Here is a 24929-nt window from a genome sequence, read left to right on the forward strand (position 1 = left end):
GTCTCTGCTCAGCAGACTCTGGTTCACCCTCCCGCCGCCCAGGCCCGTCCAGGCCGATAACGTCCTGTTCAAACCCTTCAGTCCTTCTGGGGACACTGCCACTCAGAACCCACCACCCCGGGCTCTGTATCCAAGAAACAAGCGAGTGAAATCACTTCCACGGCAGCCTGGGCTCCCCTGCCGCCGCCCCGGCCCCCAATCCGAGGCCTGGGCTGCCCAAAGAGAATAAAGACGAGACAGACTGAGGTGTAGTTCAAAGGTTGGTATCTTTTTTGGTTTCCTTTTTTTTTTTGCTTTTGTAAAGAAAAATAAGGTTGTGTTTTTTGTTTGAAAGAAAACGTAAGTCAGCCCCCTCCCCGCCCAGCCTCTCCCCTGCCCCTGGGGGGGCGCTAGGACCACCGGCCCTGGGCAGGAGGGGCCAGGCTGGCCCAGGCGCGAGAGGAGGGGGCTGGGCACTCAGTCAGGGCTTCCTCAGAGCCAGAGAGGAAGGGTATTCGGGAATGGAATTTGGCTTGGTTAGGCAAACAGTAAAATTAAAAAACTCGATGGCCACGCTCACGGTACGAATGGAGGCCAAGAGGCACCACCTCCGAGTTGGAACCATCTCTGGCAGCTGGAGTCTGGGACGTGGCGTGGCCCCTGGCCCCCAGTCCCCCTCGTTCTGGGGTGAGGGGTAGGGCAGGAAACAGTAGCTCTCAGGAGTGGGGGGATGTCAGAGCAACCTCCTTCCCCACATGGTAAAAAAAAATTACTAAAAAAGCACCCAAAGCTTAATAAAACTAAACCTCCCCGGCAGGGAGGACTGGGGGCATCCTGCTTCCCAGCAGAACGCCTTGCCTGGCAAAAATGTGTAGAAAAATAAAATTAAACTTTATCCCTGAATGACAGAGTGAAGACCCTTCCCCTGCCGTCATAAGCCTCCCCACGAGTCTCAGAATTCAGAGGCTGCTGCTTCCTCCTGAAGTGGCACGAACGCGTGCACTGACACACGCACGAGTGTGCACGCACACACGCACACGCGCACACACACACACACACACAGCCCCACACCTGCGTCCAGGGCGCAGGGCAGCGGGACGGGGATGCTGACACCCACAGGCAGTCTCTCATTCCTCACGGCATCTTGAGGGTCCCTGTGCCAGACTGAGACCCACCCTTCCTCTTCTCGGGGGCAGGATGGGACCCCAGCACAAGGGCAGGTGTAGGGGGCAGACCTGCCGTATCGGTCGGAAGGGCAGTGGCAGGACCAAGGGGCGTGGGGTAGGAAGCAGGCTGGCCACAGTGGCCTGGAGACAGAGGTCGCGCTGAGCCCACCGCGACAGCAGAATGCTGAGGGTGGGTGTGAGGGTCCAGTCTCATCAGAGACCTGCAGGCTGAGGGGGTCAAACAAGGCCCCTGTGGACAGTGCATGAGGGAGGGGCCTGGAAACGGGGCGGGGCGGGCCCTGGGTAGTGCTCTCACGGCTGCAGGGCTGCTGCCAGGGAAGGTCACCAGAGGTAATAAAATGGGGACACAAGCAGGGAGAAGTGAGGCTGGGGGGTGGTGCTTACACGAGTCCAATTGGGCCCCTGAGACCCAGGAACTCTGAGGGGCCCTGGGCAGGAAACTCACCTGCCCGCCCAGGAGAGCCAGAGGGAAGGCGTAGCCCACAGCCCACAGGAAGGGGCAGGAAACGGCAAAAGATGCCGGCCCTCGACGGGGCCTGCCAGGGGAGGTTTATCCTCCACCCGGCTGGAGACCTCCCCTCCCTCCTCCCCCAGGGAGCCTGAGGCGGCCCACGGGACAGAGGGGTACAGTACGAAGATGTAATCACAGCCCGCGGCTGCGGGCTCAGGGCCACAGCTCCTGATCCCGTCACAGCAGTCGTGGCGTTCCCGCCAGGCAGGGCTGGATGGTGGGGAGGGACCCCAGGGTCATGCAGCCCCTCGGGGACCCCTGGCTTCAGGATCAGAGCGTCAGCACCAAACACACAACTGATGTCAGCCAAAGAGGTGGGCGGGGAGGGCTGGGGCCCCCAAGACCATGCCCAGCCCCGCAGTCTGTTAGGTGGGGAGAAGGCTTCCGGGAACAGGGCTCCCTCTGGCGAGGCCCAGGGCCCTGGAGAAAAGGGCGGAGGCGGCGGCCCCTCGAGGAGGGCTGAGGCCGGCAGTGGTGGAAGCGGCGTGCACCTGGGCGCACCCTCCGAGATTCTCTGGGTGCCGGGAGGCTGCGGACCGCGGGTCAGCGCAGGCTCTGGTACAGGTAGGCCGAGGTGAAGAGGGCGTTGACAGTCAAGCTCACGGCCAGGAGGCCCCGGATCAGCGAGGGGGCTAAACGACCTTCCAGAGAGAAAACGAGAGACCTGTGAGCAATGTGGGGCTGAGGCCCCGCCCCCAGGGGAGGTGCTCCCGGACTGAGGCCCCACCCCAGTTCTTTCGGGGCACCCAGACGCCTCCCCATCTGAAAAGACCCAGGAACGTGGGGTCACTTAGTTAGATTCTGACTCTTTTTTTTTTTTCGGCTGTGCCCCACAGCTTGTGGGATGTTACTTCTCTGACCAGGTATTGAACCCGGGCCCTCAGCAGTGAAAGCGGAGTGCTGACCACTGGACCACCAGGGAATTCCCAAGTCCTGACTCCTTGAAGATGCCTCTCTTCCTGACCCTGTGCCACCAGGCAGGTCCCGGGCTAGGGTGGTACACACCTGCACCTTGCCATGGGGTACACCAGCTTTACAGACAGGACAGGACGAGTACCCTGCCCAGGCCTCAAAGGCGACAAGCTGCTCACTGGGGTCCCCCACCCCAAGCTGATGCTGCTGGGTCACATCCCAGACCCCACCTGATTTGGGAGCAGCGCCCATTTCCAGTCAGCTCAAAACGATCATTACAGGAAAATCCTGTCAACATACACGTCTCCCACCCACCTGGAGGGGGTACCAGGAGCCGACCGCTGGGCTTTACACTGAACTGGGATCTGACGTCACAGCCCGCCCCCATCCTGCAAGCAGAGGAGCCAGGATTTGAACCCAGGCAACTCAGTGCCCTGCGCAGCCTGCAACCTCTGCACTGGCCCCCAGGGCGCCCACGCTGACACCCTCCTGGGGAACTTTCTCCAAATGTGAAAGTGTTCTGCATCTGTTCTGTCCAGTCAAGCAGCCACAGGCCACACGCGGCAGTGGAGCGCCTGCAATGCGGCTGGTGCAGCTAAGCAGGTAGATTTTTATTGTTGTTACATTTTAACTGTTAGACATAAAGAGCCGCCTGTGGCCAGAGGCTCCTGTAAGAGCGCAGATCAGACCCGAATCTGAGTGGGGATGCTGCCACAGACGGGGCCCAGGAGGCCTCGGGTGGCCCGTCTCACGCTCTTCTGTCACCCAACAGCCCTCGAGGGGCTGTTCTCGGACAGCTCTCAGGAGGCGGCTGCAGACCCGGAGACCCCGCGCTACCCTGCCCCCCTCCCGCACGTCACACGGGGTGCAGACCTCGCCAGGTGGGGGCCTCCTCCGCGCACCCTCTGGTGGTGGTGTCCACCACACAGGAGGACGACCGGGACGAGTCGTCCTCTTTCTTGATAGAGCGGCTGCTGCACGTGCTGCCCGCCTCCGGCGCTGACTTCATGTCTGCAGGGAGAAGGGGCGTTTCAGTGGGAGCTCATGGCTCACCCCCAGGGACAGACGCGGGGCAGCTCCACCTCCAGTCCCAGGATGGTCCTCAGACGTGGCCGGCCAGCCAGCCCTGCCGGTCCCAACTTTCTCGGCCCGCCCCAGGCAGTGGGCAGTGGGAGGCCAGGTCCTCATTCAGGTCCTGTCTGTGTAGCTGCCGTGAAGGGAGCTGGCTTTAGATCAGGAGCAACAAACTCAAACACCGCCAGGCGGTAGAAGACGACGGCCACAAGCGAGGCTGTGGAGGGGGCAGGTTGGTGGGGCAGGGAGTGGCAGAGGCTGGGGCGTGGGACCTCAGCCTGCCCTTCTACCTGTCTGGCCCAGCGTGGCCAGATCTTCTGATATAATACGAGACACAGGAAATCCACACATTCATGTGAAAGTTCTAGATTTTAAAGGTTGAGGCCTAATTTTAAAAATTCTAAAATGCTTTGCGGAAAAACTTCATTTGAGCAAAACAAATACATCTGCAACCAGATGCAGCCTGATGCATTGCTGACCATCCCAAGGGACAGAGGAGCCTCCAGGTCCATTGCAAAAGAAGAAAATAAAATCAGCCAGAAAAGGGCAAATTCCTGGAGGGTTCAAGGTCACCAGAAGCCAGGCCAGCCAGGCCAGGGACTTGGGAGAGTGGCCACACAGTCAGATAAGAGCCAGGACAGGCCCTGTGTGACCTCTTGACGGTGTCCCCACCGCTGCACACTGACCAGAGGCCTCCCACGGCCCGCTGGGCTCTCCTGCCTCCGAGAGGGCGGTCAGAGGGCCGTACCCACGGTGTGCTTTGTGTCCCGCACCAGCTGCCTCTGTGGGACGGGGGGCGGCTCGATGGTGAAGAGGCTGCCGTTGCGGGGCGAGTGTTCGTCGGAGCTGCTGGGGGTGTTAGGGGCCTCCCCGGGGGGCGACGGGAACAGCAGCAGCTTCTGCCCCTTCAGGTTGAGCCGGGCAGGGCTGATGAGCGGCCTGCGGTGGCGCAGGGAGCCAGAGCTGGAGGCCACGGAGCCAGCCACGGAGGGTGCTGGGGAAGGGACGGGGGAGGAGGGGCAGCTCCCCGACAGCAGAGAGAAGTAATCTGGAGGGTGGGAGGGTGACAGAAACAAAGATGACAATATCGTGTCAATGTCTGCTCTGGTTATAGGACCGGCTGTGGCCCTGGGGCTCTTTCCTGTATTGACCCAGGGAGAAAGGCGAGGCTGGGCCTAGACTGGGGGGCAGAAGGGAGCCCTGCTGAGGACTGAGGTAGGAGGGGCCTGCACCCCACCAGGCACCCGAGAGAGGGGAGAGGATCCCGGAGCCTCAGCCATGCCCCCTCTGCCCCCTTCCCCCTGACTTCTATCCAAAGTCCCTGGTTCCTCCCTCAGCTGAGAGCAAGGCCCGGGGAGAAACCAACCCTGGAGACCTGAGGTCAGCGACCCTGAGCCCCGCTGACGCCGGCACCCCCAGTGCCGCCTCCCTCCGTCACCACTGTAAGGACAGCAGCATCGCAGCTGATCCTAGAAACTCTCACGCCCACTTCCCGGAAGAGGAGACTGAAGCACAGGGCGTGAAGCACTTGCCCAGGGCTGCACAGCTGGGAGGCACAGGGTTGGGGTTTGAACGTGACCCCCTCTGGGGGCCCGTCTGACCCCAAAGCTCACGCTCAATGCGGCTGCTGTCCCGCCCTGCACACGCTCTGGAAACGCCGGCCCACGCGCTGCCCTGCCTCAGGCGGCTTCCCGGTCACTCCTCTTGGCGTTCTGTCCTCCTCACCTGAAACCGGAACCTCTCTGGATCGGGACACCTGAGACGGTGGGCGGCTCCCACTGAACAGATACCCTGAGTCTGGAGAGGAAAGAGAAAGGCAACACAGGTCCCTGCGGAGACAGGGCCCCCGCTCCAGCCCCCTCCCCCCCTCACTCTGCCAAGACCGTCACCGGTGTGGAGTTTTCACAAGGGCACGTTCCCACCTCGCGGATGAGGAGGCCGAAACCCACAGCAGGCCGCACGGGAGGTCGCGTCCCGGTACCTGACCTGCGCCTTCTTTGCTTCGGCCGTTTGGAGCCCTGCCCTGCTCCACTAACCCATCGCCTGACCCCCTGCGCTGGGCCTTGGTGCGCAGAGCCCGCTGCCCCTCCCTCAGCCGAGTGCGCCCCAAGGGCAGGGGCTCCATCTCACGAGCCCCTGGGTCCCCCGAGTGCCCCACTGACAGCCGAGCGTGGAGAGAGCCGGCGGCCTCCACGCGCCCGCGTGGGGGCTGCTGCCCCACTGCCCGAAGGGCTCTGAGGGGTCCGTCGGCCACAGAGCCCCGCCTGCCCCTTCCACCCACCGGTCCGGGGACACAGACCCAGGTCAACCCCCAAGTGACTGTGTGAGGATGGCCACGTGGCCCAAGCACAGCCGGAGTCCTTTTGAGAACTGGGGAGGGGCCTTCCTGCTGGGGCTGAGCTGCAGGGACGCAGGGGTGAGGCCTGCAGCGAGAGGTGCAGAGGCCAGTAGAGCAGAGAGAGAGACGGGAAGATGGACCTGGTACTGCGCCCGCGCCCCGGACCACCAGGGCCTCCTGACACCTGAGCCAAGGACCCGCCCCAGCAACGGAGACTCCGGGATCCCACCCTGAGACCAGCCTGCGTTCCACAGAACTGCTCTGCCACCCTCGGGGCAGGGGGCCTCCTGAGCCCTTGCCTCGGGCCTCCCAGGGCAACCGGGAGGTTGCCTGTTGACACAGAGAACACTCTTCTGGGGAAGGGCCCAGCTTCTGGGCCCTCCAGGTCCCTGGGTCCAGGGCATTCCATGTCCACTCTGCTCCCCTCCCCCCGGCTCCAGCTGCTGTTCACGGAGGGCCCGCAGAGGCCCTGTCCGTCAGCCCCAAGGCCTGAGCTGGGACTCGCCGGCCACGGGCTCAGGAACTCTGCTGAACAGCCATTTCCAGAGGAGGGCAGGCGGCAGCCACCCTCCGCCAGCAACACGGCTCACATTCGGTGACACAGAAGTCCCTGGAGTCCAGGTCTCCGTACCGCTCAGGGCTCTCACCCCTTCAATCCCAGCCTGAAGGCCTCAAACACTACCCACCGCTCAGCTCACGAGCTGTGTCCAGCGAGCCGTGTCTCCTGCACTGTGGCCCACCCTCTACCTACGAGGACGCTGGACTGCACACAGCAGACACTGGGCGAGTCCCGGAGGGAAACAGGTCCAGAGGGGTGTCGGACTGGAGGGGGAGCCCCCTGCTTGGGGGAGCTGCTCAGGGGCTTAAGAGAGACACTGCACGTCAGCAAGCCCGGCTTAACCAAGATGCCGCCCACCTTCCTAGAGGCTGGATCCTGCCACACAGCCCCGCACCCCAGGCCGCACCCCGAGGGTGAAGCAAACCCCGTGGGCACCGGGTGGCTTCGCAAGGTGAGGAGGGTCGTCACGGAAGACCCTGCTGGGGAAGGGGAGGGAGGAGACAAAGCCTCCGGTGACAGGGACCAGGTGCCGGTCACTCCGGGGCTCCATAAATGTAGCAGACCTGAACCGAATCCCTGCCCTGTGGACCACACAGGAAGGCCAGGGGCAAAATTCCCAGTCCCCAGTGTCTCCAAACAACGGCAGTTAATAATAATGGTGTAAAAGACAAAACCCCACAGGAGGGGACGTGGACCCACCGGATACCTAAGCACTTTAAATCCACCGCCCGGTTTAACCCTCACGACCACCCAGAGTGGGTTCCACCACTGGCCTCAATTTTGAGGGCAACTGAGGCTCAGCATGGTTAAGCCCCTTGGCTAAGGCAGCCCGTGAGTGGACACAGCAGGGTCTGAACCCAGTTCCGCCCGTCTCTAAGCAGAAGCACCACCACCCACCTCGGGCTCAGCCAGAGTCCCGGAGCCCGGCTGCCCCCAGCCCCGCGCTGCCCACCACGGCCCGAGCGCCACTTACCTGCTCGCGTCAGAGAGGGGATGGTTCCCAGTGAGAGGGCCCGGCTGAGGCGGCCGGGCAGCGAGGAGGGCGAGGCCCGGCGGGGAGACCGGAACAGCTGCTGGTTGGCAAGTGGCAGGAAGCCGGGCGGGGCGGGGATGAACAGAGCCGGCGAGGGGCCTGCGACGCCTCGGCAGGGGACGGCCAGGCTGGGGCCGGCGGGGAAGAGGCCGGCAGAGTCTCCCGGGAAGTACCTGCGCGAGAGAGCCCAGCGGGCATGGGAGAGGGGACTGGGTCAGCCCCGGGGGCCCCCGGAGCGGCCTCCGCACGGCGGGCCCCCTCCCCTCCCACGGTGCGAGGTGGGGCACGAGTCGGGGTCCCAGAGGAGGCGTGTGTTAGTTGCAGCAGAAAAGCAGTCCGACCACATTCACGCCATTAGGAGCGGGTGGCTGGGAGGCGCCAGCGTGACCCACCCCTCCCGGCATGCCCCCTCCGATCCCCTCAGCCTCACAGCAAACTAGGTCCACTACGAGTCTCGGTATTAAAGTGACACTGTCGCCCTCACCAGCCTCACGCCAACCCTTCACCTCGAAGCAAAAAACGCCCAGCCCTGCGCTGGCCGCTCAATTGGGCCGACGGCCTTGGGCTCCTCCGCGCCGCTACCCGCTTGGTGCCCAGAGCCTCCCGGCAGCGGCCGAGCTCGGGGAGCCCCTGCTCCCCAGGGCCCCACCCTGGGAGTCCTGCCGCTGCCCTCTGGTCTCAGACACTCCTCGAAAGCCCCTGGAAGAGCGGGGCGGAAGGCAGCCAAGCTTGGGAAGCTCTGGGAAGAGGCTCTGGCCGGACACCAACTTGAACTTAGAAAGACCCGTAACGATCGCAAGGCTGCCCGAAAGACGGAAGGTGACAGTGTCTCTTTAACTCGAGAACGGTACAGATCACACGACAGGACCCGGTGGCCCCAAGCCAGAATGTCAACCATGCTTCTGATTAAGGCAACCGATTACAGAGGGGGAGGGACAGAGACAGTTAATACGTGATTAGTCCGCCGTCTGGACAGAGCTGCGCGAGGTCCAGCCTTACCTCGGTCCCCAAGGGACAACTGAGCCCATGGATAATGTGCCGACGGACGGGCAGGCTGGCTCAGTCCCTGCAGCAGAGCCGGGGGGCTGCCTAAGGTACCCACCCCGTGCCCACCACGACCTTGAGCTCGGGGCACCGCTGGCCAATATCTCCACGCCACTGATTTCCCTATTTCTCATCCCTGCCCCTCTTTAAACAAGTTTTATGAGGAAAGTGTGGGGTCAGCTGACGCCCTCCTGGAGAATCGCGTGGCCTCCTTAAAGCCTTCCAAAGCACCAGGAAACCACCTGGACTTCAGAACCAAAGCCGGGGCCCAGTGTCTGGGGGACACGGGGAAATCAAGCAAATCTACGGCAGAGTCTGGGCAACCTGGCTGGCCCCAGGCTGGACGCGCCTGCATTCCACCCGCTGACCCATCCTGCCTAAGCCTGTCTGACCCCTACACCTCCTTTCCCCCAAAACGCCTGCGGAAGGTTCTGCCTCTAAATACAAGATACGATTTTGTGCTGTCATTTTAGAATGACATACCGTTTGGCAGGACAGGCGACCTTGAGGAGTGGCCTGCAAGGTGGGGGGACACTCGGCACAACAGTGAAGGGCGGTGAAGGTGCGCTGGGACCTTTGGCCAACTCGCTCCAATCACACACAAAGCCCCGCCCCCTGCTGGGGCCTGCACCTCCCAGAGGACCCCCGTCTGCCCTGTGCAGAAGCAGCCTGATGAGGGCGGGGCACGTGGGCCACGGGGGGCGGGCACGCCCGGGCCCTTCCAGCGGGCGGCAGCGCGACTCTGCCTGCGCTGGGCTTCCTGTGCCGCCCCACCGGGCAGCCCACAGGCCAGGCCAGGCCGCGAGTCGGCCGAGGGCCACCTGCAGTAATCGGCAAGTAAGAGGAGAGGGTCCAAGTCGGGCTGCAGGTTTCAGAGGTGGCCAGCTGGGCCCAGGAGAAGCTGGGTCTTCTCAGCCCTTTCCTACGCTTCCCAGATCCTGCTCACACCTGGCGCTGCCCCATAGCTTATAACCTGAGTCTCTCATCCGCCCGGTACAGGTGCTTTCCCAATCTCTGATGCTACTAAAAATGGTGGCGCCGAGGGGGAGACGGTTCTGTGGTCTGACCCTCTCACTGGGACATGCAGTGGCATCACTCAACTAGCAGATCCTTGTGAAGCGCCAAGCGTGAGCCCTTGTCCTGGTTCCGCAGAAGACAGGCCCCAGGAGGCCCCTGTCAAAGGAGCCCCATCTCCGCCAGGCTCCCGAGCGCTGCACGGGGACCGACACTTCCTCTGGCGAGGCCCGCCCAGACCGCCTGTGCCTTCAAATCCCATCTCAGAGAGGCCCCGGCCTGGATCCAAGTCTGTGTGTCCGCCGGGACACAGGGGCTCCAGCGAGGGGGCGGGCGGCTGGCTGCACTGCCTCCCATCTGACACTGAGGGGGACCTTTGATTTTCCAAGCCAACCCCAGGCCAAGCCGGGAACAACAGGAGAGAGGACTGCATTTTAAGCAGCAGTTTATGGAGACGAGGAGAAGCACGAGCCCTCAGGGCGCCCGAGGATGGTGGGCCCTGAGCTGCTTGGTGCCCACGCTGCCAGCTCCCAAACCTGGCTCTGGTGGGCACCCCCGTCCCCCGAAGCCCCCGCCCCCGGCACAGAAGCCTCTGAAGGAACGTGAAAGAAAAAAACCAGAAAAGACGTGGTGCCTGACGCCCACCGGTCAAAGCAGGGCCCCGGAGGCATTTATTGAAAATACAGCATCAAAAACACTACATCTATGGCCGGGAGTTGCGGTTACAGTAATTGGAGGATCACTAGACAATCATCCACGTCTGCACAAGAGAGGACGGGACACTCGGTGACAGCTGCAGGCAGAAGGGACACGGGCCCCTCCCGGCGGGCTCCCGGGCACGCGTTATGAGTGAGCCTGCTCGGCCTGGGGCGGGGACCCCAGAGCTGGAGGGAGAAGACGGCCCCTTGATCCCAGATGGTCTGACTGTCGTCCCCAGCAGAGGGGAGAGAGGCCCCAAGCAGGGCCGACACGTTCCCAGGTAATAAGCCACGATCCCAGTGGTGCCCGCACTTCCTCAGCTGTCGCCAGTAATGTCGGAAGGTGCTGGAATATGCTCTATGTAATGAAACTTTAAGGGACAGAGGGGTGATTTTAAAACATCACACCAAACACTAAAGAGGCCAGGAAGCCTTCCTCGATGAGCTCCATCTCAGTGACATGAAGGTGTCTTTCCGTCCCCACTAGAGGGCAGGAGTGACATCTGCTCAGCAGGCTCCTGGCCAGCAAGAGAGCTGGTTAGGGTTGTTATAAATAATTTAACTTAAATACACACGTACACACAGATGTCCTGCTTCTACTCAACACCAAGAAAAACAGTAATTAGCATCGCGCTGCCAGCTTCCTTGAGAACGGGAGATTCCAGAGGGCAGGGCACGCACAGCCAACAGACACTGGCTCCCTGCCTGGCGCCCGCCGCGCCTTCTCCCCGAGGCTGGCCGCCGGGCCGAGGGACGGCCAGCCCACTCCCCCTCTGCCTCGCCAGCGCCCTTCCATCTCACGCTCCACCCAGGCGCTCCCCACCCGGCCGCCGAGGGGTGAGTGGCGAGGGGTGGCCGCCTCGGAGCCCGAGAACCCGAGGACGGAGGGGCCTGGGCACGACTCCTGTTCCCCGGGGGCTCTGCGAGGGGCCTGAGCCGGGCACGCTCCACCTGCCCCTCAGGCTCAGCCAGCTGGCCGCCCTTTCCTGAGTGTGACCCGCACACGCGTGTGATCCGCTCTTGCCTTCCCTGGGCTCCCATGTGTACAGCGGAGGGGCTTGCGCACTTGGGGCCACACCTGGAGGGGGCTCGTGCCTGCAGTGAGGAGTTGCAGGACCCAGGGCCCTGGAGGGGCGCACGGCCTTGGTCCAGCCTCCTGCCACGGCCCTGGGAGGGCAGCCCCAGGCTGGGAACTGCCTCCAAACGTGGACGGCACGTCAGCCTCCAGAGCACATCCACGCCAAGGTCAGCACTCAGGGGCCCTGGAGAGGGGTCCAGCTCTCCACCCACAGGCAGTAAACAGGCTGGCACGGCAGGGCCTGGCCCAGGGAGAGCGAGGCTGAAACCCTGTGGGGTCTGCGGCTGCCCTACAGGGAAGTGGGAAGCAGGAGCTGTGGTGCCCTCCCTGAGGGGCTCTAGGGGCCAGGAGGAGGGCGGTGACAGGCCAGAGAGGGACAAGGTGACAATGACCTGGTGTCATGGGCCTGCGTGTCCCTTGGGCTCCTTATTCCATGCTAACCTTGGGCAGTTGGAACACTTCCCAGGCATCATACTGGAGGAAGGGGGTGAGAGGAGGAAACTGGGGACACCCCTGGTATGGGGGGAAGGGAAGAGGGCCAACGAGAGCAGTTCAGGTCCCGCGCTGCCTGCCAATCAGGGCCGCCTCGGCCCAGGAAACCTGAACCCCAGTCCCTGCAGGGAATGAGTGGAGGGCTTGGCCATAACGGTTGGGGTCCTGCCTTTCGAGGGCAGAACCCAGGGGCTTCCCAGGAGAGTGGGCAGAGTGTGTGTGCCCAGGTTCTGCCTATCTGGCTCACAGTGGTGCCCAAAAGATAGAGAAGTAAAGGAGAGAGTATTTAGACCTTAGACCTCCCCCCAGCCTGGCCAATTCTCACCACGGCCTGGCTGTTAAGATACCTGCTGACCACAGGAGAGGCAGGATTTCCTCCCGTCCACCTTGAGAAAGGCCTCCCCCCACACACTCATGGTCAAGGCCTGTCTGGGCCTAAGAACTGCACTCTCCATTCCTGGGGAAGGAGGCTGAGGGATAACAGGGTCTCAGAGCAGGGAACCCAGGGGGCAGCCCTGTCTCCTCCTGGTTTCACCAGCTCCACGGGGCTTACAGGGCAACGGGCAGGACCAAAGGGACAGACCAGAGAAGCGACGGTGGGACGAGGTAGGGGACTCTGCTCTGGCCCCGGCTCAGCACCACTTGCCCATGCCAAGCAGCCCACGTGGTCAGGCCATGCGGCCAGGGCCCACCCTGCAGCCACCACCACCAACCCACGTCGGGGGCCCAGAGGCGGGGCAAGGTGAGAGGAGAAGCAGGCAGCAGGCCTGCAACCCTCTGCCCGTGGTGTCAGAGCCAGGAAAAGGGCCGTGGCCAGTGTGGGGTGCCTGGAGCTGCCAGCAGGAAGCCACGGATCAGAGGCAGGCAGCATGGGCGCTGCCCGTGTTCCAGGCTCAGGACGGTGAGGGGGTCTTTGGCCAGAGAGGTGGAGGCAGTGAGCAGCTAGAGAGCACTCGGTGGGCTGGGGGCCTGGGCTGGGGAATGGCTTGGTGGAGCCAGAAAGGAAAGGGGGGCAGGCCTGACTCCTCAGGGAAGTGGAGGGGCTGGGCCAGGACCGGGGGCCCTAGGCTGGGCGGGGCCGGAAGTGAGGCAGGTAAGAAAGATGCAAGACAGAGGGGCACTGTCTGCGCTGCGGGCAAAGCCCTGGGCCTGTCCGTCCGTCTGTCCTCCCCCCGCAGTCACTGCTGCTTCTCTGACCTTCGGGGCCGGAATCTCCGTGGGCCCGTCGCCTTCCTCGTGGCCACGGCTGCTGTGAAGCCCACCAGGCAGCACAGGGACGTGGTGCTGAACTTGAGCGTGTCCAGCCAGCTGGGCGAGGCAGCCTGCAGGTACTGCTCGGCCAGGTGCAGCGCCAGCAGCAGGGCCCACAGGCCAGTGGAGAAGGCGTCGATCCTCCGGAGCCTGCGGGGAGAGCGGGAGTGAGGGCCCAGCGAGGCGGGATACGGCGACCCCTCCCACTCTGCCACCTTCATCCACCCCCAGCCCTGCTCAGAGGACAGAACCCAGGGCCATGAGGAGAGCGTGGGCCTCTGAATGCTGCTTCCAACAGTTACAGGCCGCATGACTCCGAGTCAGTGCTTCTCTGAGCCTCAGTGTTCTAGTCTGTACGATGGGGCTAAGAAACCTCCCTCAGAGTCACTGGGAGATGATGTGGACACCGTTCGGTACAGGGTCTGCAACCGCACGGGGAAGCAGAGCAAAGGCCCAAGGGCGTCCACTCGACCCTCCAACAGCCCGTGAGCCAGGTTATCGTCAGCCGACTGTGCAGATGAGGAGTCTGAGGTGGAGCAGCGAGGCGGTGTGGCCCCAGTGGCCCCTCAGAGCCCCGCCCCTCCAGCCTGGAGCTTTGCTCCCACCATGCCCCGCCCGCCTGCCCCCCACGCACCTGAGGCGGCCGGCCAGCAGCATGGCCAGCAGGCAGGTGAGCAGGCCCAGCCCCACGACGCCCATCTGGTGGCTCTGCCCAAAGGCCCAGGCCTCGTGCAGCTTCTCCGCCGCATGCTTGGGCAGCAGGCCCAGCAGCTGCCGCCAGCCCTCGGCCCCAGGGACTGTGCCGTTGTCAGGCGGGGCCGAGCCATTGCTACCAGGTGGCAGGGCCGGGGGCAGGGGCGCCCCCGGGGCAAAGGGGTTGCTGGTGCCGTACAGCGCGGTGGTCAGCAGGAAGGCGCAGGCCAGGAAGGCGAGGGCTCGGAGCACGATGACCTGGAGCGGGGCCTTCACCACGGACGAGCAGAAGCTCTGAGGGAGGGAGGGAGGGAGGGAGGGAGAGACTGGTCGGCAAGAGGGACAGAGCCACCGACACCCATCCTGGTGCCCAGTCTGTGCACGGGGGTCTGGCTGGGGCCCACCTGCCGAAGAACCCACCAGTTCCTGATGATCAGAGATGCCCTAAATTCTCACACCCTCTTGGCTTTGTTTCTGGTTCACCACTGGGTCCCATTACTCTGTCTCACTTCTGGGCCGTCACCCCACTGCGAGCTCCTGTGTGGGGAAGAGCTGTGCTGCCACATTCTCTACAGAAATCCTTTTGAAGTGATGGTGACCTCTTCTTTCAAGTACGTTTTTTCCAATCGTTTTCAAATTCTCATAAAGAATTCCTATTGCGGCTCTAACTGGAATTGTAATAAGTATACAGATAACTCTAGCCAAAATTAAGCTTAAAAAAACAGCAGTAAGTTGTTCAGTCTGGGAACACGGTGGAGAGGAGGAAAGCAAGGGTCAGAGCATCCCACTGTGCAAGTGGGCATGTGGCGGGCGCGTGGCTGTGTGGTCGGGGGCCTGGCTGCAGACTGGAAACCACACACCAACCAGTCAGCGAGATGGCCACAACCAGAGGGCACCTCCGGGGACCCAGGGGGTGGGTGGGAGTTTCTTTGGGGAGGATGGATTTTACTTCTAAACCCACTTGCTACTTATATCACATTTTTTTAAGCCAGGACATTCCAGCATCTGAGTACAGTGATAAAAATGAACAATGGTTTTAGCCAGCCAGTCCTGGGCTCAAATCCTGGTGACACCACACACCAGGTACGTGGCCCTCTGCAAGTGACTTAACCTCCCCAAGTCTGGTTTCCGTGGCGCCTTGGAGAGCACCCACCACGAAGGCGCTGGGAGGAACCCACACAGGTGTTGGCAGGTGCCCAGGCTCAGCAGGGCAGCTCAGAAACCCCTGTCACGCACGCAAATAACTAACATTCTCCTTAGGACCCCTGCTCCGCTCCGTGTCTGGGGACAGGTTGGGATGTGGCCCCACGGGACAGTTGTTGCCCCAGGGAAAAGGGCCTCAGCTCTGCAGAGCTGCCCCCCAGTTACTGGCCCAGCCCTCTGGGAAGGGGTTTCCTGCACAGACCCAAGGGCTGGGATGCCTGGAGTGCCCCACGGACACCCCTCGGACCTGCGTGTGCGTCTGGTCGGCCTCCCGGCGCTTGAACTGGTGGCTGAGCAGCAGGGCGCGCAGCTGGCGGTTCTGGTGCTTGATGTAGTGCTCGACGGCCGCCTGGCACGGCCGGCACAGCTTGTACATCTGCTCCAGGTGGTGCCGGTACACCTCGATCTCCTCGTCATATCTGCCCTGCGGAGGGAGACAGAGGCTCAGGGTCTCCAGGGGGCGACCGTGTGCAAGTCGTCCCCAATCTGCACCTGCTTCCCCCGCTGCCCAACAGGACAAACGGCTGGGAATAAGGGCCCCCCAGAGGCCGGGACACAGCAGGGCCCTCAGCTGACAGCAGACACTCCAGCCAATTCTGTCGCTCCAAAGGACGCACGTTGAGGCCAGAGTCTGGGACGTGGCCCCTGCTTCAGGCCCTGCTCCCGGACTCCAGAGCTCCAGGAAGGCAGGTGACCCACGGGGGAAGGTAGCTCTGGGCTGACACCACCTGGACACGGGCAGATGGACAACCCAGAGGTGGGGCTGCCTCCGCCCTTAAGCCCAGTGGTCTAGAAGACACCGGAGAGCCCCTGGCCGGGCCAGGGCCCTAGCAGAAACCAAAGGGCCTTTACGTTTCAGGAACAGCCCAGGAGACTCGAGTCCCCTCCCACCCCTCCTCCCCCAAGAGACGCAGCCACACGCCCCCCCGCTTCCGGGGGGGGGTTATCAGTCCCACCTCTTGCCGGGACTGAATGTACCAGAGGAGGTGCCCTGGCTGCCTCACCGCACATGCCTGCCCTTCCCTCTGCAGCCTCCCTGCCTCTCCCCTCCCAGCCCCAGCTCACCTCCATTTCCCTCCCTCCCCCACTCCCAGGCTGGGCCTTGGGAAAGTCAGTGTCTCTGGGCTTCAGCTGGGATTTTCTCCTGAGGTCACGGAACCCCCAGACTGGGTGAGGTGACACCAGCTAGATGACAAGGCTGCTGGGCTCCACGGTGGACCCGGGGGAGGCAAAGCCCTAACACCAAGCCTCTCGGCAGCACCTGTGTCCCCTCCTCTCCCACAAGCCGGGACATCGTCCACCAACTCCAGAGCAAACTGCCCGCCAGCCAGTGGCTAAGACTGACTCAGAGGGACACGGACAGGATGGTCCAACAGGGCCCCAAGCTGGAGCCCAAGGACCCTACCTCCCCCTACCCAGGGACAAAGCCCTCTGGGCTGGCAGGACCTGGGCTTTCCATGATGCTCCCAGGCTTGGGGCCCCCAGAGCAGTGACACGAGACAGAAAGAGCGAGAAGCGAGTGGCAGCTGAGATGGACTAGATCACACACGCGGAACACAGGGCCAGCACGGGGCTGGGGTGAGGAGGGGCCTCCCCTCCACTGCTCGGACCCCCAGCCCCTCCCACACCCGCTCACCTCGTCGCGCGGCGAGAAGGCGGCCAGTTGCTTGATCTTGGTGGTCTGGTGGTGACTGCACCGCCGGCACAGCAGCACCTGGCTGCTCACCCACTGCGGGGGCTGCATGGGGGCTCGGGGGCCGGGCGCCCCGCTCACCACGTGGTTCAGGTGCTCCAGGTACTGGGCGGGGATCGGCTTGTTGTAGTCGCCGTTCTGAGGGGGGAGGAGGACTTGAGTCAGGGGGAGCCCCTCCCTACGGGCAAGAGCCTCCCCACGGGTTCGGGCCAGGCGCCGGACGGAGGGCCCGTGTGCCCACACTCCACGGAAGTGGACCGCTAACACTCCCTTGCTCTACGTGCAACGCAGAAGCTCTTCTTCCAAAAAAACTTCATGGGAACCCCCAACACAGGCGATACGCTGAGGGTGCAGCCTGGACCCCGCCCCCTGCCCACACTCCCGCCTGGTGTCCCTCCTCAGGACCCAACAGGGGCCGGCACAGGGGTCGGCAAACTCTGGCGATGGGCTGGCTGCCCACGTCTGTGAGTAAAGCTTTCCTGGGCTTATTCACAGCCACACGCGCTCACACGTCTGTGGAGGCTCTGCAGTGCCGAGTGGTCGCAAGAGACCGTGCGGCCTGCAAAGCCTGAACCCCTCACTGCCTGGCCCGCAGAGAGCCTGCCGACCCCGGCCTGGGGCAAGGCAGAGACTGGGCTTCAGAGCCAGAAAGACCTGGGTCTGAACCCAAACCTGCCAGTTTCAGAGCTGGGACTTTGCACAAGTCACCCTAGCTGCCCAAGCCTGTCTGCTCCTCCTCAAAGGAGGGCCCCGGGCCCGCAGGTCCTGGATGGGAGGGCCGCACCTCCTGGAAGCCGTTGTACTGTTCGCAGTGGGGGCAGTCCCAGCAGTTGCGGTTCCCATAGGGCACCACCGTGTCCTGGTTGCAGAACCAGCAGTTGACGACGGTGTGTGTCGGCTTCATCCTGTGGACAAGCAGAGTGGAATCAGCGGGAAGACCTCCGTACCCACGCGACAGGAGACCAGGGAGAGCGTGTGGGAAGCGGGATGGGGACCCCAAGCTGGAGATGCAGGCAGGCGGAGGAGGACAGGACGCTGTGTGTCCAACGGCAGGACCTGGGCTTCTCCTTGGCCTCTGAGGCCAAGCCTCCCCCGAGCTGGAGAGGCACCAAGAACCCAGGGCCAGCCAGGCCCGGGGCCGACAGGGACCAGGCTCGAGGACCACCCTCCACCCCCGCAAGGCCCGCAGACCTGGGCCTGTTCCCAGGATGCGGAAATGGTGCTCCCTGGGGAGTTTCCAGAGGGAAGGCACCTCCTGGGCTTCACAGAAGTCCCCAGGAGAGCGAGGGCCAAGGAGGCCAAGGGGTAGGGACTGCAGAAGGCTGCTCAGCCTGGGGCCACCCCTCCCCAGCAGGGGGACAGGACAGGCTGGCCACAGTGGCCCTTGCCGGCCACATGTGTGCTGACAGGTGGGGTGTGAAGGATAATCCCGGCCCAGACACCGACGGATCTGTGCTCTAGGGCCGTCCATCCATCTCCCTGGCTGTTGGGGGGGTGTGTGTCGAGGGGGTTGGGGAATGGACATGGCAACTACCAAGCAAACCCCTCTAGTCCCAAGAATCTAAAACAATGTGGACGACAGGTGGCAGCTGCTTGAAGCCTGGGGCCCTGGCCTTGCCACTCCTGTCTCCCGACTCACCCCCAGAGTCCACCTCCAGCTCTGGGGGTGCCGCCTGGGCCTTCGCTGGGATGGGCAGCCATACCACACACGGACACCCCTACTGTCCACAGGACAGCACGGCCCCAACCTTCTGCGAGCCAGAGCCCCCGGCTCTGCCACCTTCTCCTCTCCCAGCCTCGGCCCGCATCTGCAAAGTGGGAGCGATCACAGAACCAGGGCATGTGCGTGTTACAAGGACCCAATGACACAAGACACGTAAAGGTGCTTCGCGACGCAGGGCGCTGGCTGTCACTACCCTGTCCCCGGGACTGTCAGGGGCCTGGAAGAAAGGCTGGCTCCCCGGGAAGCAGAGCTGCTGCTTCTGACACTGCTGATGCTTCCTGGCCTTGCCCTTCCACTGACCATGGGCAGGTTACTAGAGTTCTCCAAACCTCAGTCTTCTCACCTGTCGACTGGGGACAAGACATGTCAAGTGTGGGAAGCGCTTACAGTGCCCAGCTAAATACCCAATAAATGACAGCTTACGTGGGGAGGGCAGGGGAGGGGAGGAGAAAGCCCGGACAGAGACAAGGACATGAAACCAGACCTTGCAGGGAAGGGTCCCAGGGTCCACAGAGGGCACCTGCAGCTCCAGTTCAGGCCAAGGCCCTCAGAATGGCCGACAAGGGACCGCACGTCTTCAGCATCACTGAACCAGAGGGCAAGGCCCAGAAACAGCAGCACTGGGCAGCGCGGCCCGTGGTCATGGTGTGGCCTTTGGGGAAAGTCCTTTCTTTATCTGGCCAAGGGGGATAATGATAATCTCTGCCCACAAAAGGCTGCCAAGGGGCTCGGATGGAAGGCACCTCCTGGGCTTCACAGAAGTCTCCACCCCAGGAGAGCGGCTGCCACCTGTCACCCACATTGTTTTAGATCCTTGGGACTGGAGGCGTTTGCTTGGTAGTTGCCACGTCCATTCCCCAAATGAGGGAATTCAGGAAAGCGCTGAGCTGGGCAGGTGATCAGCGGAGGCATTTTGACAGCTTCACCGGGCTTCAGGCAAAGAGCAGTGGAAGGAGGCGGCTAGCGGTATGGGAACCTGCTCTGCTGAGAAGCCGGCACTTGGCTTTCTCCTTGTTAATCTGTATCTGCTTTACAGGCTTCTCTGTTAGAGTGCACAGTGGTGCGTCCAAAGGGGTGATGAGGCAGGCCGGAAAACCTCTCCCCTCTGCCCCCAGGTCCTGCTGTCCTCGTGATGGGTCCCTCTGCCCCCTTCACCCCAGAAGCTCACCGCACCACACCCCGCCTCTGGAAAGAAGCCAGCAGGAGAGCTGGCAGCCCACGAATAAAGAGAGATGGGAAGGGAATAAAGACGACCAGTGGCAGGCGAGCAGGAACTGAAGCTTTGGGCCAGGGGGCCAGGCACGAAGCCCCTCCCGCCCAGGAAGTCATCATTTCTACCCTGAACCTCCAGCTCTATTGCTAGGGAAGTGAGCCTGGCCTGGAAGGAAGTGGCAGGAAGGGGAGGCTGGGGATACGTCCTGGTCCCTGGGCCAGCGGCTCTGGCTTGGTAATCCCTGCCCAGGGTTGGCGGGGTGAGGGTCCTCTCTCGTGGACAGGGCAGCTGCCTGCCACCTTGGCCAGATGGGGTCCCCGCGCCAGGAAGTCACCTCCCACAGCTCCCAAGGGGTGAGCCCTGAAAGCGCGTGCAGGCCTGTGAGCGGCAGACGGACCAGCAAAGCTACAGGGAGCTGGGTGTGAATGTCAGCTCCCCAAGCACCAGCGCCGCTGCCGCCTGCCGGAAGCGCCACGCGTCAGACACGTGGATGAAGTGACTCACATTCGCGGGCTGCGCTTGACGGCTGACCTCACAGCTCGTACGTACTGTCCCCACAGCCACGGCGCGGGCCTGGCCTCTGGGCCTGCACCCACCTCTACCAGGCCTGACGCAGGAGCCCTTGGGTCAGCCTATTCTGCGCCCACTTAGTTGGGGTTCTCTGCTGCTCAGGGAAAAGCCCCTCCAGCCCGCTCCCCTCCTACCCCTCACCCACTTCTCCCGCAAGCCAACAACCTCCATCCCCAGTGAGGCTCTGGGTCAAACCACTCTTCGTGGTGGACGAGATCTGAGGGGACAAGACAGAATGTCCCTGTGACACAGGCAGGAGCAAGTTAGGTGGGTCCAGGCCAGGCCACCTCAGGTGGAAGGCTGGGCCCCAGAGGGTGAGCGGCCGGGAGGGTCTGGAAGGTTACTCACCCAGCTCCTGCTACCTGTGTGCTGAGCTCTCTCAGGCTCTGCGGGGGTTGGAGGAGGCCTGAGGCAGCCAAGGGCAGGATGGGCCCCTGGGGGGAGCCAGGGGCAGCTGCATGCTCTGGAACCGTCCCTCCACAAGCCCCAAACCCACAATGGGGAAGAAAAGATGAACACAGGCCCCCAACAGTGGTATCACCCCCTCAGCCCCACACACGGACAGTTAGTTACAACAGAGCTCGTGCCCTGGCATCCCGCCGTGCCCTACAGGTCTGGTGGGAGCGGGGGGTGTCAGTTCTAGCCCACCACTGGCCCACCTCCCTGAGGGCTGCAGCTCCAGGCCCTCGGTCCAGGACCCTGCCAGGGGGTGGGCACCTGCTGTGAGCCCAGCACTGTGCCACATGGAAGAGACACTGATGGGGATCAGTCCCTGTTGGGGGGCGGGGGGGTGCTCAGAATCTGGGGGAGGCCCATGCTTCCACCAGTCTCCGCCAGGCCCTGAGAAGTTCCCCGAGAGGGTATGGCACACAGCCTGTGACCCTGGGCACCACGTGCTGGCCTGGCGGGGTCTGGAAGATGGTCTCTGAGAGTCAGGCTGGTTCCCTTGGGGGCCGAGAGGTCAGCCTCCAGCAGGGCCCTGAGGGGATCCCAGGACAGGTTCATAGGCGAGGGGTCCTTGTCGGACCCCACACGGCTCCTCACTTGCTCCTCTGTGCCCTGAGTGTTGTCTGATCCACCAGAGAGAATCCAAGGAGCAGGCTCCTGGGCAGCGGGACAGCGGCACCAATGTGCAACTCAGTGCCACCAGGACCCAGCGGGCCTCCAGCCGCCCGCGCCAGCCTCAAGGTGAATCACACTTAGGCCCACAGCAGTCCAGCCAACACCAAGACAGAAAGCCCGGATCCGCCCTCGGTGGACCACACCGGTCCCTCAGCACAGCGCTGGCTGGGCACACGCTGGATCGCAGGGAGGCAGAGATGAGCGAGGCTCTCCACTCCTGACCCGGACACAAGGACGAGAACAACGACCTCACAGGGCAGCTGGTGACAGGTGCAATAGGAGAGAGCCAACAAGTGGTGCATTTGCCGTCACCCTCAAGAACGGGTTTGCCGGCCAGCAAGGCAAATGAGCAGGTGGCCCTCAAACAGATGGACTGCGGGCAAGGGGGGCACCACCCGGCATGCGTGCGGAGAGCAGGGTCCCCCCAGCCACAGTGCGCAGCACCAGGAGAGCCTGGCAAGAGGTGAGCGGGAACCAGGGACCCTGGACGCCAGGCCGGGGCTTAACTCTTTTACCTGGGAGGCTGCATCCTCTCTGTTCCCAAACACCAGAAAGTGGACAATCCGATAACCATCTACGGGGGCCTCCAGAGGTCTTGAGTAGGGATGTGATGGCAGGAGATGGATATGATGGCAAGCGGCAGAGCCTGGGGGTGGGAGTTTGGGTGGGGGAGGCACAGGAAGCCACCAAGACTGCCTGGGTACAGGGCACGCCAGCCTGGGGAAGTGTAATTGGGGCTTCCACCTGGCCTCCTATGGGTGCAGAGTGACAGCCAAGTTGCTCAGTGAGGACCCAGAGCACGAGGCTTGGTTAGGAGCTGAAGGGCCAGAGTGAGGCAGGGCTCTGCCGTTTAGCAACTTGGTGTCATAGGGCAGGAAGCCCAATCTCCCTGGGCCTCTGTTTCCTCATCTGTAGAATGGGGCCAACAGCAGCTCCTGCCCCACGCCAGGTCATAACACACGGTCCGGTCAAGAGGACTCCGCGGGTGGGAAGCCAGGGTTGGCCCTGCCGGAGGCTCTGGGGACCGCAGCCCTTCAGAGAAGCGGGCTCTTCCCCCTGCTCCCCGGCCGATCCTCCGTCCAGGTCCCTCCATCGCTGTGCGGAGCCCCCAAACACCCAGCCGGCCAAGTCCACTTCCAGAAACAACTCTCCTCACATGCCCTCCCCAGGGTCATTCTAAACCCACGCTGTGGCCAAAGCCATTCCTCACTGTCACTGTTTCCCCCACAGAGGAGAAGGGCTCAGCCTGGTCTTGCTTCTGAATCGTGACAGTGGCTAATTTATGACCCCCAGACAAAAGCCAGCGCTCTGGTAGAATCTCAGAGCCTCCTGGGAAAGCGTTGGTCCTTCTCAATCAAAAGGTCCCAATGCCACACCACGACTCTGGTGTCACGCCACACTGGTGCCCTCCTGGCTCCCCTCGAAGCAGCTCACCCAACACTGCACCAAGGCCTCAGACTCCTGTCTCCGGGAGCGGGAAAGCTGTGGCTGGCAGCCCAGGTGGGGAGACGGGACCCCCAGGAACAGCCGCAGCACAAGACGGGGGCTTGAGGCACAGTGAGCAAACCCAGTGCGAATCTAGCCACACCAACACAAGCGAGAGCTGCAAAGCCTGGACACAAGACCTGGCCCAGGCTCTGGTCCTTGGGCTGACATTCCCTGCCCCCGGTTAACTGGGAGGCAAACCGGGCTCTGGACACACCTCTGCCATCGACACGCTCTGGGAATCTGAGCAACAGCAGGCGGCATGCACCTCTGCACCTCCGTTCCCTCGTGCATAAGATAACTGGTTTGAACCAGCTGGTCCGGCAAGCCCCTCCAGCTTCCAAATTTTGGGCAGAAGCTGGGACACGCAGAGCTGTGCGTTGTCAGGGACCCCTGAGGCCACCCCCTCCTCAGCCTGCCAGTCTGGCTCATCCTGCAGACACAGCTGATGTCCCTCCTACCCCTTCCTCCCCCAGGAAGCCTGTGACTCAGTCGCCCTCACTTCTTTTCCCTTTGGGTGAGAAGCAGTACACGGTGGTGGCTAAGGAAGAACAGACATGCCTTCCATGTTCAAGTCCCAGCTCCCCCACTTGCTGCCGAGTGACCGTGGGCAAGTTCCTTCGCTTCTCCCGCCTAAGAGCTGCGCTTCCACATCCCCTGCTGAAGCTACAAGCCCACCCATTCTGTCTCCAGAATGTTCTCACAACCCCACCTTTCTCCCCTATCCCCTGGGAAGGTGGATCAAGTGGGTTGACAGTGGGGCTGCCCCTGAGGTCCTCCTGAAGCAAGAGGCCATTAAGCTTTTATCCCTGACCATGGAGACCACCTGTGCACAGTGGGGTCAGCATGATCTCGGAGCCAGGGTCGGGGGTGGGGAGCCGCCACTGAACCCGCTGGGCAGCCCAGCCCGGTTTAAACACCTCTGAAGTATGTCAGGCTTGCCTGCTCTTGGAGGCTGTGGAGCCCGGGGGTCAGGGATGCAGGCTCCAGGGTCAGGATACTTCAGCTCACACCCTGACTCGTCTAATTAATAACAATTTATGTAGCTCTTTTGTCCCTCAGCTTCTCTAGACAGAGCAGGGGTTGTGACTCTGAAATGGGCTTATGTGAGATTAGAACAACGCCCGAGACAGCGTATGCGGCTCAGAAACTACCGGCCGGTGTTCACGCGACCCAACGTGCCCCTGAGGACCAGGGATCGGGGCTCAAGACGGAAAGGAGCAAGGCCCGACCCCCGCTCGACTCTCCCGCAGGGTTTGGGGGCCCTGCAGACCCTGCAGCTGGGCCAGCGCAGATCTCCGCGGGGGAGGAAGTTCGTACGTCAAGCGCTGGCTGTCCCCGCCCGCCCCACATTCCTGGGGTCCCCCAACCCACTCCTCAGCCGCTTCCCGACTGGGGATCCCCAGTCCGGTTTTCCTTCCGGGGGCGGGGCGTGCACAGTGGGTCTCGGCGCGGGGACACACGGGCCGGGCCCCACCGCCGCGCCGCGGCCTCGCCGCGCTCACGGACAGCGAGGCGCGGGCGGCCCCGGAGCCGGCGGGCTTGGGAGGACAGCGGACGGAGGGCGGGTGCGGGGGCAGGGGCGCGGGCGTGATACTAGCCGGCCGCGTGGGCCGCGCGCACTCACCTCCGTGCGATCCGGTAGAGCAGCACGCCGGCGGCGGCGCACGCCGTGACCCCCAGGCCGCCGGCCAGGCCGGCCGTTGGGTAGCGGGCCAGCAGCGCGCTCATTCCCTCCATGGCTCCTGGCGCGGGCGATGGGCTGTGGGCAGCGGCAGGCGGCAGGCGGTAGGCGGCGGCGGTGGCGCTGGCGGCTGGGCCGAGGGCCGCGGGCGGGACGCGGAGCGGCGGCGCGCGCCTCCTCCCGCCGTGACCTTCGCCGCTTTGTAGCCGGCGCGGGCCCGCCCCCTGACTCGGCGCGCTCCCGCCGCGCAGCCAATCGGAGCGTGGGGCGAGCCTGGTGGGCGGGGCGCCGGCGGAAGTCGCCGTACCGGCCAGAGCGCGCCCTCCCGCGGCCGGAGGGGGGAGGTGGCGCGGGGCGCGGGGCGCGGGGCGCG

At 63.3% G+C, this 24929-nt stretch overlaps 1 protein-coding gene across 1 annotated transcript; it reads right to left on the reverse strand.

Moving 5' to 3' along the window:
* Positions 1-249: 249 nt before the first annotated feature.
* TMEM201 (transmembrane protein 201) lies at positions 250-24719 on the reverse strand. Its single transcript, XM_060141519.1, has 11 exons — positions 24500-24719; positions 17544-17664; positions 16703-16897; positions 15314-15490; positions 13805-14157; positions 13117-13320; positions 7534-7766; positions 5389-5460; positions 4412-4711; positions 3463-3600; positions 250-2318 (listed from the first exon to the last, which is right to left on the reverse strand). The coding sequence occupies exons 1-11, from the start codon at positions 24610-24612 to the stop codon at positions 2221-2223; spliced, it is 2004 nt and encodes a 667-aa protein (XP_059997502.1). The 5' UTR covers positions 24613-24719; the 3' UTR covers positions 250-2220.
* Positions 24720-24929: the final 210 nt, after the last annotated feature.

This window comes from Lagenorhynchus albirostris, chromosome 2, assembly GCF_949774975.1.
Source record: "Lagenorhynchus albirostris chromosome 2, mLagAlb1.1, whole genome shotgun sequence".
In the NCBI taxonomy this organism is placed as follows: domain Eukaryota; kingdom Metazoa; phylum Chordata; class Mammalia; order Artiodactyla; family Delphinidae; genus Lagenorhynchus; species Lagenorhynchus albirostris.